This window comes from Nannospalax galili, unplaced genomic scaffold (genome assembly GCF_000622305.1).
Source record: "Nannospalax galili isolate Female #2095 unplaced genomic scaffold, S.galili_v1.0 scaffold329, whole genome shotgun sequence".
NCBI classification, from domain to species: domain Eukaryota; kingdom Metazoa; phylum Chordata; class Mammalia; order Rodentia; family Spalacidae; genus Nannospalax; species Nannospalax galili.
Genome location: NW_008360321.1, coordinates 1,177,788 through 1,197,093, shown reverse-complemented (window position 1 = coordinate 1,197,093; position 19,306 = coordinate 1,177,788). Strand labels below are relative to the sequence as shown.

General features: G+C 38.8%; 1 protein-coding gene across 1 annotated transcript in view; it reads right to left on the bottom strand.

Annotated features, from left to right (window-relative positions):
* Window positions 1-19,306, bottom strand: part of Pkhd1 (PKHD1 ciliary IPT domain containing fibrocystin/polyductin) — a 563,112-nt gene that overhangs the window by 225,796 nt on the left and 318,010 nt on the right. The window contains exon 53 of the mRNA XM_008825215.3: window positions 10,941-11,078. Within this exon, the coding sequence (XP_008823437.1) occupies window positions 10,941-11,078 (138 nt within the window). The remainder of the gene's footprint in view (window positions 1-10,940; window positions 11,079-19,306) is intronic.

The following is a 19,306-nucleotide window of genomic DNA, read 5'->3' as shown; positions in this document are numbered from 1 at the left end:
TGGAACTAGAAACTGTTATACTAAGTGAAGTAACACAATCTCAGAAAAAAAAAATCGACATATGTTCTCCCTCCTATGTGGATCCTAGGATCAAACTCAGATAAATAGTATGTATCCAGACATAACTACAGTGAACCAGGATAATGAAAAGGAACCAGGGAGGTAAAGGAAAAGAAAGAATCTGAAAGAGAAGAACAGTAGGAAACAGGCCTTAATAAGGGAGATGTGGATAAAAATGGGGTTATTTTAATGGGATGGGGGATGGAGGGTTATACAAGGCACCTTGGGGATAAACGGAAAGAAGGAGCTCAAGAGAGGTGGGACCATAGGAGAAGGGCATCATTGAGGGAGAAATGGGAAAAATGGGAGCACTTTAAATGTGGAAACCATGGTAGAAGGGTTAGACAATGCAAGAGATGAATAATACCTAGCTAGTTTTTAAAAACCAGAGGGAATCATATTAGTCCAACAACCTACTGGCAAATTATACATACATATAGCGTTAGGAATATAATACATGTCTATGCAAGGTTTATCTGAGAATGTTTGATCTTTGCCCAAGCTTTGTCTATATAGCACATGGTAATTAAAAGTACCAGACTGGTGGAACTAATCTTCTTGGATGTTTAACAGACATACTTTGAGGCCTATACTAATTTGGCCAAAGGAACTTAAATTACAGTTTTTGCTCCTTGCCCTCCAAGGTCAACTAAGTTCCAGGGGACTATGGAGCCTCTCTGAAAATGTCCTGTAACTGTGGTGAGTCACCTGTCCTCTTGATCAAGGAGGCTATAGAGGCCCTACCAGATGACTTGAACCAGTCTCCAGTCTACAAAGAAGAGGGTCAACACAGAGGAAATATTTCCTCCATACCGATTGATCAAACTATACCACCTTCAGTGGGACCATAGCAGACAGGAATTATCAAGGGAGAAATAGGGAAAATGGGAACACTTTAAATGGGGAAGTAAGGGAGAAAGGATTAGACAGGGAGAGAGAGGAGAGATAAATAATGCCTAGCTAATATAAAAAAAAGCTAGAGGGAATTGTATTAGATCAAAAACTTACTGAAAAATTACACATACAATATCCCTACATGAGTCCATGTGTATAGCTAAAGGCTACATAACAAGAAACTGCCAGACAGGAGATACCTTCCTTTCAGTTGTTGGCCAGGGTAGCCCAAGAGACTCCCAGACAGTAACCCAGCATAGAACTGGGAAAATGAACAGCAGACCTCAATATTATCTAAAGGAATATTGACAAGTGATTGCTACTAGATGAGGAAGAGCTGATCTTCCTAAAATAAGGAGCTCTGGAGAGACAGAGTAGAGTCAGCAGATGGACAAGCACTGGAGAACAGCTCGGGGAGCCGACAACACAGTGTATAGTAACAGGGATGACAGAATATATGGACTGCATGAGGGTGCCATTTGGGATGTGAGTCTATAGATGAATAAGATTGGGATGTTCTGTATGAAATACACATAAAAAATCAAGAAATAAAAAAATGAGCTACATTTGGGGTAAAAGCATAAAAATTTGCTTCATGTTAATTAGTAGAGGTGAAAAACATTACCATTGAAAACTACCTGATAGCTTTATATCCATGCTCAGGTGCCAAGGATCTCAGAAAATAACTGACTGTAACTAGTAATAATCAGATATATAGAGGTTAGAGAAGCATGTGCAAACATCTAAGTGTTAGTCGCATTTAAAAATGAGCTTTTCTATATGAAACAGTATATTCTAAAATGAAATGGAGATCTTTTTTAAAGGTTAAAACCTCATTCAATTTTATGTATTATAGGGTTTACACTGATTACAATATTGTATAACTATTATTTCAACTATGAACCATAATAAATAGAATATATATTTTTAAAAATTTTAATTATGTGTATGAGTGTATTGCCTGCATGTATGTGCACCCATGTCAAGCAATGCCTACAGAGGTTAAGCGAGGGCACTGGATCCCCTGGAACTGGCGTTAAGGACAGCTGTTAGCTGCCATGTGGGAACCGAACCCAGGTCCTCTGGAGAGCAGATGGAGCTCTTAACTACTAATCCATCTCTCCATATATATATATATATATATAGTCTTTTTGAGACAGGGTCTCCTTGCAGCCCCAGATGGCTTGGAACTCACTATGTAGTCCAGGCTGACTTTGAACTCACAGAGATCTGCCTGTCTCTGCCTCCTGAGTCCTGGGCTTGAAGGAGTGTGCCACCATACTTGGTCAAGAACTATATTTTTAGGAGTTGAAAACAGCGCAGTTGGTAAAGTGCTTGCCATGCAAGTGTGAGGGCCTGAGTTTGATCCCAGCAACCATATAAAGAAGCCAGTTGAGTGGCGAGCACATATAATCTCAGTATTGGAGATGTGGAGACAGGTGGATCTCTAGAGTTTGCTAACCAGCCAGCTTGGCCTTATCAGTGAGCTCCAGGTCCCAATGAGAGACCCTGTCTCAAAAAACAAGTTGGTTTTTGAGTAATGACACCAAGGTTGACCTCTAGTCCCCACCTGCATGTGCATTCACAAGTGTTCTCACACACAGATACACATACACGCACACAGGAACTATATTTCTTTAAATACTGCAAAGAAAAGCTGGGTGTGGTGGTGCACACCTGTAGTCCCAGGACTTGGGAAGTAAAGGCATAAGATTACTTCTAGCTTGAAGTTAGCACAGCCTACATATCTGAGTTCCAAGCCAGCTAAGGCAGTATTCTGTGTCAAAAAACAAGTACTGCAATGAGTCAACACAAATTATCATAATCAAATGTATAATTAGTCTTTGGAAAAAATACTTAATGCTAAGATTTTCCAGTAAAGGTGAAAATTAACAATTAGAAAGAAAGGAAGAAAGAGAGAGAGAGAAAGAGAGAGAGAGAAAGAAAGAAAGAAAGAAAGAAAGAAAGAAAGAAAGAAAGAAAGAAAGAAAGAAAGAAAGAAAGAAAAAGAAAGACAGGAGCTACCCTCCCTCACCCAGCAGTAATCAGTTGCCAATGGTTCCTAGGCTAGGGTTGGGGCCTGCTGCCCATTTCCCCCATTCTATTCTGGGTCTGATTTAGTCAGGATGGGTCTTGTGCATGCTGTCACTATTGCTGTAAGTTCACATGAGCAACTTCCCAGTGACCTGAAAGCCTCTGTTTTCCTATGTTCATGCACCAACCCTGAGTCTTAAAATCTTTCCACTCCCTCTTCCACAATGGTACCTGAGCTACAAATGGGTGAGGTTTAATATAGGAGTCTTTTCCAGGGACACACACGCAGAAAATTTGTTTATTTGGGGGACTTTGAGTTGGCCTCTTTTAATCACTCTAAGACTGTAAAAATTGAATTTGGATTTGTACAAGATCACTAACTTTTTCAATGTGTTTTCATATTTTCTCTGTTCCTTTCATATAGGAGATAAACTATGACCATTTAAAGATGCACATTATAATTCCTTCCTCACAGATATAGGTAAACATTTAAATATGATGTGTTATAAGAAAAAAAGCATTGAGAAGAACGATAGACCTAGATATATCCAGGCACTCATCTATATACCAATTATATATATTATTGGAAATCTCATAAGAAATAAGTTGCACAAAATGGCTGAAGAAGTCTAGTATTTAAAGAAGAGCGCACTTGTGAAAAATGACACTTTATCATCATAAAACAAGTGCAGTAATGACAAGAATTGATAGAATGGATTAGAAAATGAAACTGAATGCAATCTACTAAATGGAGACAGGAAAAGCTTCCGAGTAAAGTTACAGTTTGCAGGAAGTTTTCAAGGGCATATTAAAGGTAACCAGAAGAATGGCTAATTCTGGTCTTGTTTTTGAGAACTTGGGACAAAGAAAAATGTCAATCTCAATTTCTTTATGAATACTGTGAGATTGGGAGTCTCTGTGATTGTGTGAATCATTGGTCTCAGACTAGAATTAAAATCATAGACTAGAATTTACATGTTTGTGGAGATCCAAAGCTAATTTTTATTTTAGTTTTTGAATAACATTTTCTTCTTTATTTTGGATAGGTTTTTTTCCCTTCCTAGATGTGATTCACAATGGTTACAATATGATGCTGAATATATATCTTGTGAAATAATTACAATAGTTGACTTAATTAAGAGATATATAGGTTTGGGGGATTAATATATTATTAAGAATTTCATATATGAATACTATACTCATGTCATTTCTATTCCTCCTTCTCACCTTCCAACCCCATCCATGCTCCTGACTCCCTCTCAAATTCAAGACTTCTCCTTTATTACTGTTACATGCATACACACACACACACACACACACACACACACACACATCCTACTGAATCCACTTAGCATTGCTCATATGTACATGTGTTTAGAGCTGACCACTTGGGATTGGGTAACCTCTAAGCTCCCTGGAAAAACATTGGTCCTCCCTTTCTTGGTAGCTTTTAACTTTTAAAAAAGAAAAATTCTTGGCACAATTTAGATCTTTTTCTATAATAATTTAGAGAACAACTCCACATATTTGAAACCCCAGCCCTCATCGTGAAGTTCATACTGTTCATGAAAAAAATCACTGCTACTCCTCACTGTTCTCTTGCTCCAACAGCTACCTTTACACTTCATTGCACTACAACACACTTGTTCCTGCCTCTTGGCTTTTACTTGAACTTCTCATCAAATATGGGGTTCTCTTTCCCAAATCTTTATAAGTCAAGATCCTTCTGGTCTCTTTGTTCTGAGGTCACACAAGGTCAACAGTCAACAAGGCCTCTCTTCATACATCCCCCTACTTACTTTCCCTCAAAACAAATGTTGCCCTCTAAATTTATCAATCCTGTTCATTTTACTATTTTATTATCTATTTTCCCAAACAGAAAACACAAGCAGAAATCCTTTCTGCTGTTCCTCTGGAAACAACAGAACAATGCCTTCCCGGAACAATGCCTGGCACTGATTGGTGTACAATAAAAGGAAAAAAAAATGTGAAAGAAAAAAGGAGGAAAGAGAAAAAGGAAAAGATGAATGTCTGAATGGTACTGGAGGGGGCCGAAGAGATGGTTCAGCAGTTAAGGGCACTGGCTACTCTTGCAGAAGATCTGAGTTCAGTTCCCAGCACCTACATGGTAACTAAAATCAGTATTTAACTCTAGTTCTAATGGATCTGATGCCCTCTTCTGACCTGTGTGGGCACTGCACACATGGTTGCATTTACATACATACAGGCAATACACTCATATATATAAAATAAAAATAAATAAAAACAAAAATAAATGATACTGGAAAGTCATCATACCAGGAGAATTATTTCCTTCTTAATTTCTACTTCTTTTCTACATTTCTTTATCAAAAAAGTTATTCATGAAAGTAATTCTATAGTTTTGATCTAACTCAAGATGAATAACTTTTCACTTTCAGTATTTGATATGTTCAATGACACTTAAGAATATGTTAAAGACAGCCAGATCTGGTGGCGCACACCTTTAGTCCCAGCACACACTTGGGAGGCAGAGAATGTCGATCTCTGTGAGATTGAGACCAGCCTGTTCTACAGAGCAAGTTCCAGCAAAGGGAGACCTTGTTTCAAAAAACAAACCAAAACCTTGAGTTCATTACCCATTATTCACGTGATGGAAGGAAATAACAAACTCCTTCTGACCTCCACATATCTGATGTGGTGTGTACACAGCCAACACACACACACACACACACACACACACACACACACACACACACACACATGAATAAAAATGTTATATAAAAATTTTAAAGGAATAATCCAAAAAATAAGTTGTTAAAGAATAGATAAATGACACTGAGGTTATTAAAGTTACTCTCAGGCTGGAGAGATGGCTCAGCAGTTAAGAGCACCGACTGTTCTTGCAGGAGACCTGGGTTTGATTCTCAGCACCCACATGGCAGATAACAACTGTCCATAACTCCAGTTTCAGGGGATCCAATGCCCTCTTCTGACCTCTGTGGACATTGCTTGGTATGGGTACACACACACATAAAATAATAATAATAAATAAATACTAATTTTTTAAAAGTTACTCTCTCTGAAGAAATATATGCTGACTGGAGAGATGTTTCAGTAGTTAAAAATGAGAACTTCTCTTGCTTATGACCTAAGCTAGGTTCCCAGCCTCAGTATGAAGTGATGTTCAACTGTCTGTGACTCAAACTCCAGGGGATCCGGAGGCTCTCTTCTAGGCCTTACATGCACCTACGCTTGTGTGCACATACCCATGCACACACACACTTATACACATAATTAAAAATAAGTATTTTTAAAAGGAAATACATGTTACATTTTTATTTGTTCTGTGGGCAGAGTAACATTTTATGTTCAGGCCCCACTTAGTCAGTATAGAAAGGAAAGAACAAAGGTCAATTTTCTGCCCTATTTTCTTTGTCTACTACACTTTCTGCCCCTCTGGGTGTCCTATGAGACTGATACAACAAACAGTGAAGCAAAGAAAGTGGTTGAGTCTAGGGTTTGTGATACAAATGTAGCTCTCTAAGCAATGCTTTGATCTTGAATTTCCTTCCAATTCTAGCATTCTACTATTCTACTGTGCTAAAAATCAGTTGATATCTTTTGCCAACACCTTCTGCCTTAAAATCAAAACCACCAAAAAACAGAATTCCACCCTATTAGGATTTGGGACAAATGGCATCAGAGAGCTGATATTTTCTGGCAGTATGTTGTGCCAATGTCCACATCTATTAAGTTTGTTTACTAACTAGTCACATTATCTATTTCATGTTGGGATTTCTGTAGGTGTGGACAGATGGGTTGAAAGTCTTCCTTCAGGCATAACACACATAGGATTGGGCAGATGGGTTCCAATAAGCACAGAGGAAAAAATTCGTGCCATTTTATAATAATGGATAAAAATAAAGTTGGGAAGAGACTTTAAAAACATATGTGAGTTGTGTAAAGCAAAATTGGGTAGTGGCACAGTGTCACTTTCTTTCAAAGGTACAGATTTTCAGTCCACAAGTTACATAGAAGCCTAAAGATCATTGACCAAGAAAAGAATGGCACTAGCCAAAGAATGTGCCAGTTAGAAATAGTTTTATAGTAACACAAACAGGACCTATTTTTTATTGAATATATCCATCAGTGAATTAGATGAGGATTTTATAGAGTATAAAATAAATGCGGAAATAATACCAATGAGAGAAAGATCAGAATACAAAATTATTCGCCCAGTGGGGAGAGATGAACTAAAATAATCAAATGAAGAGACAAGTGAAGAAGCATTACACGTACATTCTCTGATACCCAAAGAAAAACAAAATAAACCCTCCACAAGTATAAAATGTAGATATATGCATTTGAGGCACCACATAGAAAAGGAAGAGGATTTAGCGTAGACAATATAGTTGGCAAAACGAACATATGATGTGGCTGGCAAAGCCACTGTGCTTCTTGGCTGTATTGATGGGAGAATAGTATCTGTTCTGATAGCTGGAAGCCAACAGTGCTGGGGAGCTTCTGTGGATACCTGTGTTTCCAAGCTGCCACCTCTATTTTGCACAGTGCCCCAGGCAACTGCAGGCCTATGTATACAGCAGCACAGAGTTCTTTCTGACTCCCAGCCATGGCAAGAGAAATGACAGCAGAAACAAAAGAGAAGAAACAAGTTAGAGCGTTTATGTCTGTAAGACCCTCCCATGGGTCAGTGGAGCCCTAACTATGCAGAAACTCCTGCCTCTGACTGGCAACCATCTCCATACTTACCCACAATGCAAGGTTCCTGTAACAACTCCTTTTCTCCATCCTTTACAGCAAAGGATAGGAAGAATATCTTGTTTTACTAGCCCTAAGATGTAGACCATTTCACTTGTAATTGTGCAAATAGTTCTTTTATTTACATCTAAAAAAAAAATTCCAGTTCATGCTATTGATTGTGTGGGCAACCTGACCAAGTACTTAACATTGATGAGTTAAGATGAGAAGCTGCATCTAACAATTTAGATGTCCCTCTGCAGTAGGTTTGATCACTAAGTGTGTTACAAATGAAGAAATGGAGCCCTCTGAGGTTGATCTGCTTAAGGTCAAACAACCTGTGTGTGGCTGTTGTGGGTTTGGCCTCAGTCCATCTGACTTAGAGTCATGCTGTTGGCTAAGCTATGTCCCTCTGTTCAGAAGAGGTCAGGAACCATTGGAAATGATACTTTGACTCTGGCTTCTTAATTCAGAAAAACTCAACAAAGCAAAGACATGCAGTGTGTCAGTGCCAAGAAGAATGCCAAGAATTCATAATTCTGAGAAATATGGAAATGCGTAGAATTTGAAAATAGGTATAATGTTTTGGAAGAAAACTCTAGTAATAATATCAAATGACCCTAAAAATGCTCTGATCCTTAAATCTATTAATTCTACTTTTTAAAAGTCTATTCTAAGGGAATAGAGGTGTCAACAGGGAGAGAGGCTAAGATACTCATTGCAGAGCAAGTTCCACGGACAAGTCTTAAATAGTCTAACTACTCAGTAACAGAAAGTGGTACTTGGTATGACAGTGCACACCTTTAATCCTAGCCATCAGGAGGCAGAGGCAGGTGGATCTCTGTGAGGTCAGGGCCAGTCTGGTCTACAAAGCAAGTTCTAGGCAGGCTGAGAATAGGCACACACTGGTAAAAAATTAAAAAGTGATTGAAAGTAGTTAAATAAATCAATATAGAATATATATATTCCCATATGTATTATGAAATATCAAGCTATTAATATCATGCCCTTAAATAATGATTTAGAGAAATTCCTACAGTGTCAACACTGCCAAAAAGATTATCATATCCTGGGACTGGTGAGATGGATCACTGAGTAAAGTCACTGGCCAACAAGCCAGATGACCTGAGTTCAATCTCTAGGACCCACATGATGAAGGGAGAGACACACACACACACACACACACACACACACACACACACATACACACACACAAGAGAGAGAGAGAAAAAATAAATAATAAATAAATATATGTTTAAAGAGATTATCAAACTCTAAACCCCATGATTTAAGCTGTGTTCTCTTGTATGAGTGAATATGTTCACATGTGTGCATATGTGTGTATGTGTGAAGAAAATTGGTTTTGAAGCAGTATGGCCAGGCATGGTGGCACTTGCCAGTAGTTCCAGCACTTGGGAGGCAGAGGCAGGCAGAGCTCTGGGAGTTCAAGGCCAGCCTGGTCTACATAGTAAGTTCCAGACCAGCTGGGGCTACCGGAAGACGCTGCTTCAAAAAGGCCAAAAAAATATATTAAGTATGATCATGTATGATCATTCCTCTGTGCAACTTTTTCAAAATTCTCAGTCTTATACAGTAGATTAGAATTTTAAAACTTAAAGCCAGCAGTATCTATGAGGCCTGGTTAAAATTGTGGGTGCCGAAAACCATAACACAGAGAAGACTCAGGGTATGAATGAAGACCTGCAGAGAGCAATGCCTTATGTTCACGTGGGAAGCTGACCATAGAACCAGACCCTACAGAAATTAGGAGAAAGACGTTGGCCAGTACGAACAGTTCAAACAAAGGGCGCAGTTTGCCTTGAGAAGTTATGATTTTTGCTGTCACTACACATATTCAAGAACAGGCCTGAAGGAAAGTTTCAGGCACCATCTTAGAGTGGTTTAGTTTTGAACAGTTTGGCCTAGAACTTTTTCCCCACTAGATTTGTTAAAAAGTATGATTCCAAACATGATACTTAACATTTACTTCTCATTAGAGATTTCTTTCTAGATAAAATATTTTTGTTTCTAACAATTATCTCCTAATCTTTTTGGTGGTAAATTAAAGGTCTCACTGTATTCAAAGGTAATTTCTTTGAGGGCAGGACATACACATTCAGCATGAATACTATTACAAGCATCTGGCCTCATGATAACAACACAATTTTTTTGTTGTTGTTTTTAAATAGGCCAATGCACAGGTCTGACTAACCCAGTCTAGATTCACTTCATCCTGCCTGATCTGGAACAGCAGTATACCTCACTTCCCAACTAGAGAACTCTCATCTCCTAGTACTTACAGGCTCTCTGGCCCCTCCACTAGCTTCTCAGGTAGTCACAAAACCCAACCAAACAGGAGAAGTTAATGGTCTTGAGATGGAGCAGATGTACTGCTGACTTCCCCACTACCTGCTTAATTCTGTCCCAAGATGTAAAGTTTCTGCAAGGTTATCTGAAGGCATCCCTCCCACTATTCTATGGCAGTCTGTGGCCATCGGGTATAGTTTCCTCCATTTTCTTGTCTTCCTTTCACTCTCATCCCTTCCCTGGGTTGGTTATATGCACCCCACGTATACTACCAAAAAATACCCTTAGGTCTGTTGTCCAAGGGAACTATGTTGAGACAGTAATTGGAATTCTACTGTGTGTTGGTTGATCCTCCTGTTGCACTTCTGAAAGAAGTCATGTGAAGTTTGACTTCTTATAGCCAACATAGGCATTGATCTGGGGCTGGAGAGATGGCTCAGAGGTTAAGAGCACGGCTGTTCTTCCAGAGGATGTGGTTTGATTCCCAGAACCCACATGGTAGCTAACAACTGTCTGAACTTCAGTCCCAGGGGATCTTTTAGCTTCTGCAGGGCATCACATGCATGTGGTACACTTATATACATGCAGTCCAAATACTCATACACATAAATTTTTTTTAATTAAATATGTTTTAAAAGAACTGATATATAACCTGAAGGAGGCCAAAAGGGACCTGAAATGAGGGTAAAATAGGACTGGAAAATGGGATTGATAACAGAATCAGAGCACAAGGCAGCAGAAGTCACCTCTGTGCCTATCTAAAGCTCTGCTTGGAAACCGGCTCCTAGCCTTAGTCTGCCCTAGCCTAAACTGAGAAGCAGCCTGATGCTACCTTGTATCCCCCAGAGCGCTGTCTCACAGAGCTTAACTGTTATCACACCCCCAGTTCCTGTGCCCTTACTCACCAACTTTCAGCTGCCCTCCTGCAACGAGTAAGCAGGCCACACTCAGAACATTGCTTCTGTCCACAGGGAATTCCAAGGTTCCCATCACATACAGGCCTTTGAGCAACGGGAGATCAGTATCCACAAGAACAGTTCTGTCTGCAGAAGAGCAAAAGGTTCCTCAATGTATATCTAAAACGAGATTCACCCTTTATCCCCCACTGATGTTTTAAGCTTCTGGAAATTCATGTGTCCATTTACATAGTTACAAGGCTCATGGGTAACTTAAAACCATTATTCTCTTCCCCACCCACCCCTTCCTGTTGCTATCTAGTTCTAACCAGGGGCATCACCTAGAACAAGTACTCTGCATGAGGCAAGGACTTAGTAAAATGTAGAGAAAGAAGCCCATGGTTAGTAAATTGTGTCATTCCTTCACATAAGTTGAATGTTATGTCCAAAAATCAGTGGTCACGTCCCCAAACATTTTAGTGCAAATATACAGATAAAATGAATTCCCTATGTTTTTATCCTGTTCATTTTGACTCTAATTTCAGAGTGGTACAAAACAGTAAGTAGATAAGGGGCTGGAAAGATGGCTCAGCAATTAAGATCACTGGTTGCTCTTGCAGAGGGCCTGGGTTAGATTCCCAGCACCCACATGGTGACTAACAACTGTCTATAATTCCAGTTCCAGGGGATCTGATGCCCTCTTCTGACCTCCATGAGCATTGCACAGTACGGGTGCACTTATACACATGCAGGCAATACACCTATACACATAAAATAAAAATAATAAATAAAAATTTTTAATTAATTTAAAAAATGTAGCTAAGGTCTTGGACTTGAAAAATTTGCTTGTAAATCATAGTTCAGTCACTTGCATAATGGGAGATCAACAATATGCTTTGAAGCCTCAATTATCTTGTCTGTGAAGTGGGAAAGATAATACCTGCTTTATTCATAGGTTTTTGGGTAAGTATTAAATGAGTTAATAGGTTAAAGTGCTTATACAGTATGGTAAGACATCCATAACTCCCTAATTCTCACCTTGCAGAGTACATAGTGCTTGCATAGCAAATGCTGGGGAGCATCGTTATTTTTACTGTGGTCCATTTGCTTGGCAGAGCTACAAGGCTCTTGGGTGATTTAAAACCATTATTCTCTTCCCCCACCCCCTTCAGAAAGGCCTTTTCCATAAAATTTCATTAGAAATCATCATAGATTTTTGTTTGAACTTAACACTATAGTTATATATGAATAAAACATTTTCACTTGAAACAGTAAATACTTCATGTAAGCCATAGTATTAAATGTTCTCTGAAGCTTAGCAGCACTTCATCATGAATTAAATATATCAAATAGATACTGGTATTTAAATTTTCATAATTTAAATGCATCATAATCACTGACACATGTAAAAAGATTTTTAAGAGTTTTTTTATTAACATAATTTCATTTCTCATTCCAGGGAAGAATTATTCACTACTATTCTTAAGGACCTGGCCAAGCACATTTACTGGTCATGAGCTGTTCCTGGGCCTCCTTCTGTAGTTATAAGAGCAGCCATGCCTTTCTGTAGCTGAGACTATAGGGCTATCAGCCAATCAGTTCCTTCTTCCTCCTGGGTTTAGAGATTCAGACTACTTTCTAGACTTCTTTGCAGACAGATGAAGTCATATGACAGAGTTGTGGCCAATAATACGTAGGCAGAATTGAAGGAAGACATCTCTAGCCCATTCCCTACTATTTGCCTATTCTCACCTCCTCTTTTCCCTCAGTTGAACAGAGTAGTGGATACCAAAGTGCTGCCTTGGTCCAACGTCATCAGCACCATCTAGTCCATGGGGAACAGCACAAGTTTTAGTTCTGATGATAAGGAACCTCTTTGCTAGGGATCTCCACTACTCCCTCTGGGGAACGTCCTTGGTACGTTAGTGTCACTGTCTACATGTTATATCAGAACACTGAAACAGCATTTGAATTACATACACACACAGTCCTGCACATAGGAGGCCATTGTTTATGGGTTGGTCCTTCCTCTCATATTATTATAGGAAGAATCTTGTCATTTCTATAAAAAAATTGGTGCTTATTGTAACATTAAAATAAAGAAATTAAATAAATGTTTCCCATGTCTGTTGAGTTTAGTACATACAGACCTTAAATTCATGAATTCATTACTAGCTAGTATAAAATAACTGATGATGCAAAACAGATAAAAATCAATACCCATCTCAGTCTTATCTCTGGCATTTTTCCAAAACATCAAATAAAAGAAAAATATCAAGGGATATTCTGGGTTTATCAGATATTTTATGGACTTGCAATTTTGAAATAAAAATCATTTAAAGCAAACAACTTTAAAAATGACAGTTACCCTTATCTGTCCCCAACTCTAGTCCATGTTTGCCTATAGAGCCTGATTATATAAAGCAATAAAAGTAGTTCAATAAATGTTTTCTCTCAGCCACAGAATACACACAGATCTCTCTCTCTTTCTCTCTCTCTCACTCTCTCTGATGCTCACCCCAAAATATACCAATTTCCTAGGAATCAGAAAGATTAAGGATACTAACTGTATAGCGCCAGAGGCATGACTTCTTTGCTCATGTTTATTTTTGCAGGACCCAGAGCAATCTCTAGTGTACAATGTGTCCTAAGAATAACACCAAGCAATGCACACATACATAAAATCCAGTGTTAGTCAGAGGGGAAGTATAGATGGAAAACAGGAAAGGAAGCATTGCTCTCATTTCTTTGATTTTGCATTTTTAAATTTCCTAGAACCATCTCTCTCTTTTCTTTGTTCTTTCTTTCCTTCCTAATGATATGTCAAATCTTGTCAAGTAGTTGGAAATCAAAGATAAGCAGAGCTATTTCCCACCATTATGTAATATAGATCATGAATAAAATAATGAGATAGACTTGAAGTGATGATTCTCTTTGATTAAATGGAAGTTGGTCCTATTTTCATTGCAAGCTGCTTCAAATTGGAAAATATATTTATTACAACACTACTGCTACACAATTCTGCTAGAATGAAATTACCATGTGCCATACAAGATTTTCAGTCAGGAAATTCTCCATGCATCCCTTTGTAGAGACGACAGTGACATGAAGAAAAGAATCCACAATTCACACTGAAATGGCCTCCAAAGCAGATCAGGCACAGGACCAAACCAGTCCTCGGACACAAGGACAGCTTATGAGGGCATTCTCTTTTGTCCAGGTGTGAATTGAGGCTATTATGCCACATTCTCTAAAAGTAGCATCATTTCTGTGATGTCTCCAGACATTTCCAGTAATCATTCAGAAAAAGTTATTTACACAGTGCACTTAAACATATAATGGACCCCCACTAGCTTAACTTTGGCCCAAAGCTTTCTCCCTTGTCCTGTTGACTGCAGTGACTCCATTCTACTCTGTCAATGACCAATCTATTCTACTTGAGAAAATGAGCGCGGCATATGGAGGGAACCATCTGGAATTTCTGTTGCGCAATGGGAGGCTGATGGGGGAGCTGATCTGGAAAGAGGCTCCAAAAAGAAATAATGAGTTCCAGATGTAATTAAAGACTGCTTCCCCTCCCCCAAAGGGGCTTAAGACCAGCCATGGAGTGGTGCTCTTGCTTCCGAATGGCAGTCTCTTACCACTTGTTCATCCATCAAGTGCTAAGCACTCACCATCTTTATTCTAGGATCTCTTGCCAAGCAATGTTTGCTTTGTTTCTGAAAGTGCTCTGTTTTGACAATTAGAAATAGAAAGCTTTAGAAATAATATCTGGGAACTTAGGAATAAAGAGAATCTCTAGAATCTCTCTATGCACTAAATGTAAGAGCAACAAATCAAAGAAGATCCAGTCTGATAAGTGCATTAGTCATCCTCAAGATCAGAAAACTAAGAGACCCGAGTCAAATTTAAAGACAGATGTCTCAGGCACAGGACTGGGGCTTCTTTTGCATCAGGAGTGATTTAGCTAATACAATTACAAAGTACTCGTCCATATAATTTCAACTATAGATTTAGACTTATTTTTCCCAGTAAAGTTCAGGAATCAAGATCACTATTGGGCAGCATTCTAAGAGTCTGACATTTGTCTAAATCCTGCAGAAATGAGATCAAGGGCAAAGGGCATAGATTCTGGGAACAACGATGTGGTCACATGAACAGCCATAATTTAAGGGAGGCAGACACACTGTTTGTATCGTATGCATTGTATCAGGCTCCATAACTTACATGGTGCAGACAGTTTTTACCACAACCCTACCATTGTCAGAGAGGCAGCCCATACCGACAGTGGACATAGCTGAGGCTTCTAAGGAAGAGCAAGGGCATGCAAAGGCACGGCAGGACACACAAGGACCATTTGTAGGATGATATTTTCCTGCACCTTCCATAAATAATGGATTTGTTTCTACATTCATCTTGGCTGCAATATTTTCCTATAAATATGTGAGCCAAATGTAAACTAAATGTTAATGCCATTGAAATCTCTATTAATGATCTAACTTTCCTTTTTCTAAGAAGTGGAGAATATTTTTAGCACAGAATGACAACTTGAAATGCTTTAAAACTATATGTTTCATGACGGTTGTTAGTGTTTCCTATCCTTTGTGGTCTTATTAAACTGTGTGGGATTCTAACAGTTTATTCAACTTATTATATCATAATTTATAAAGATGGCTGAAATAGTCTCTATAAACACTGGAAGCTCTCATACATAAATATTTCAGGGATGAAAAGTTAACAAGACTGAAAATTACTGGCAAGTAGGCTCCTTCACTGAAACAATGGCACTGGGTTTGCAAGCATTCCCTCCATAGGAAAAAAGTATGCACAAAGTTGTGCTTGATGGTGGGGATGCATTCTCTCTATAATACAACTCTTTTTAAAGAGCTACAAACTTTAGAGCATGCTTTTTCAACAAATCCACACAGGTGGCTTTTTCATTCTACTCTGCCTACATCGTTTTGTCAAACTGGTCTTAAAAATAGTAAAAAGAGGCAGTTTTCAAAGGGCCCAGAGGCACAATTCAAGATGGAGAGACAGTTTACTAACACCTTGACAGAAAACCATCTGTCTACCTGAGGGGTGTGTGTGTGTGTGTGTGTGTGTCACAGAGAAAGAGAGACAGAGGCAGAGACAGAGACAGAGGCAGAGAGACAGAGAGAGACAGAGACAGGGACAGAAACACACAGAAGTGAGTGTGGTGGAGGACACCGATAGCCCTTCTCATTTAAACTTTATACAATAAGTTCCCATCTCCCTCACACACACTTTTAATGTCTTTTTCAATCCCACACAGACAGGCATAATTCCCACAGTAGAATCAACACTTCAAATTATGATATTTTAATTGATCAATAAAATGTTTAACATACAATGTTTGTCTCTTCCTCTAGTCTCTACCATCTGTTCTTCAGAAAATACTGTGAATCTGTGTGATAGGAAGGTTTTTAAGTAAAACTGTGAACAGTATCAGATCAATCCTCTGAATCCTAAATACCAGAAAAGTGCTGCTGCTTTCATAATAATGGGAAAAAATTAGAGCCTTTTTCACCTACAGAGCAAGCTTTACTGTTTCCATCCAGGGACAGTGTTATGTTGTTATTTTCCATAAGGCCTCAAACACTTCGAAAGATCTGACTTGGTGCTGCCATTTCCAACAACCTATGTGATGCTCTGCTTGCTCCAATAGATCAAATTTTCCTTAAAAGATAGGTACTGCAACCCCTAGGAGGATTATTCATTTTGATAAATTTGAGGTTAGATGATAAGCTACAGTTTGATCTAGTCACATAATTCTGTTACTTCAGTCCACTCTTAATGAGTATAGGCTGACCTGAGGTTTAGGGATAAATATCTCTCTCCAGTAGAGAATACATAGATAAACATAATGTGTGCGAAGGAGCAAGCTGGCAGCTCTCAGGTGATCCAGGTGTTTTTACATGATACAGAGTTAAAGCCAGACTAAGTAGCAACCTTATTCCTATGTGGGTTGTTGTTTGGATTTGTTTCCCAAGGAAAATAATGAGACAAAATTCTAAAAGTGAAAAAAATGTTCACAGCTTAACCCTGAAGACACACTTTGGAGTTCTACAAAATAATTTGTTCCTAAAGGAAGCTCTTTAGGTAAAGGTCTACATAGCAAGGATAGTATTCAATGAGTTTGTTTTCCCCATGAGCTCTTTATTGAAAAGTAAATCTTCCTTTTTGGATTTCTACTTGAAACTGGAGAAGGTAATATTCAGAATATAATGAAATTCTTTGTATTTCTTCAATGCTATTATTTCTTCTCATGCTTTTAATATTTTTTTCTAACCAGAATAAAACAACATTCCTTAAAGATGTGATGCTTCTATTTGTTCTTAAAATTGATGTACAATATTTTAAAAATATATTATTGCTTGAGAAAGCTTATAATATAGTCCCAACAAATTGATAAATTGATTCATATATTTCAACATGTTATTTAAATTTATCATTTTAAAATTTTATTTATTATTTATTTATTTTATGTGTATGAGAGTATATACACATTGCCTGTGTGTATGTAAGTTCACCAGCTTCGTGCGATACCTGCCAGAGGTCAGAAGAGGACATTAGATCTCCTGGAACTGGAGTTACAGATGGCTGTTAACTGCCATGGGTGGTGAGAACTGAACCCAGGTCCTCTGCAAGACCAGCCATTGCTCTTAACTGCACAGCCATCTCTTCATCCAAAAACTTATCATCTCTAAACAAACCAATTTATATATCAAACACCGAAACATACAAAGTGCTTATGCTATATAAAAAGGGAAAATTTGCCGGGCGTGGTGGCACATGCCTTTAATCCCAGCACTTGGGAGGCAGAGGCAGGTGGATCTCTGTGAGTTCAAGGCCAGCCTGGTCTATATAGTGAGTTCCAGAACAGCTGGGGCTACAGGGAGACCCTGTCTCAGAAAGAGAAAAGAAAAAAAAAAGGCAAAATTTATTTCTATAGAACTTGTTCTTAATATTTCCATATATTTAGAATGTTCCAAAGCCTTTAAGAGTTGTGTGTGTATGTGTGTGTGTCTGTGTGCGTGTCTGTGTGTGTGTGTCTGTGTGTGTGTGTGGTGTGTCTGGCTCTGTGTATGTGTGTGTATGTGTGTGATGTGTCTGGCTGTGTATGTGTGTCTGTGTGTGTGTATTTCAGTAAATTACATTAATCCAATGCCAGGATTTTGGTTGGGGTTTTCAAAATAAATTCCTTTCTGGTTAAATTCAAATGTTATCTCAGATATCATGAGGGTTTCCAGAATTCTTATTCATAATTCTGAATATTCTAACAATAAAATTCAGATTCTGTAACTGCTGTCAAAATCCCAATAGTCTAAACTATCTCTCCACTGATTGGCAGAGATACTTAAATCCCTGGCCTTAAATACTGTAAATCATGTTTCTTAACATGGGGCATCTAGAATTTCTCAGACAAGAATAGTATATAAAGAAAAGTATTATCCCTGATGAGTAAATTTGTTCATGTATCTATTCATTACTTTGATATCCAATTTTAAAGAGTGACATTTTCTCCATAAAGGATCCCACTTCACACACAGAAATAACCCTCTTCCTTCTACCTGTTTAGTACGGGATTACAGGTATCTGGGTCTACTACTGGTTTAAGAAGTAACAATTTTGAGACTGATCATGTTAGTTTTTGGTGAAAAGGAGTTTATCTGTCAGAGACGGTAGCTTTCTTTATCACAGAAAGAGGGAAGTAAGAGGATGCAGAGAACAGTAATCCATATTTATCTCCTTTCAAGAGGAGCCTGATAATTACTCAGGGAGCAAACTAGGGCAGATTCAGTTCACCTCTAAATCATACAATTTAAAAGTAAGGCTACACTTATTAATAGCTAATTAGGATTAATCTCTTTAAAACACTTTGCAACAACCTCATCACCCTAACAGCTCCCCCAACTCATCTCTCCTCCTAGAATGGGCACTGGCCCATTTCTTCTCTTGGCACCCCAGACCTCTGGACTACCTTCTTGGCCCTGACTCCCCACTGCTTCCTGATCTTTTGCATCCAGACCGACCCAACTCCTCAGTCTAGTCCCCTTGAGCCCTCAAAGCCTTTTCCCTCTCCCACCTCACCTTTGCATACCTAAGATCAGCCTTCATCCTTGGCTGTCCCACCCCCAACCTGGATTCCTGAAACCAGCCTCCTTCCCTGACTGCCTGAGAGGCCTGAATCCTACCTTGTCTCCCAAGTAGCTAGTTCCTCCAAGGGGCAGGCCTGCTGTGGAGCATGGACTATGGTGGTGGCTGGGAGCCATCTTGGGACTGAGGGGGTGAGCCGGAAGGAATGCGCATGTTGGCAGGTGTGGAGAGAGATGGCCACAGAATCTCACATG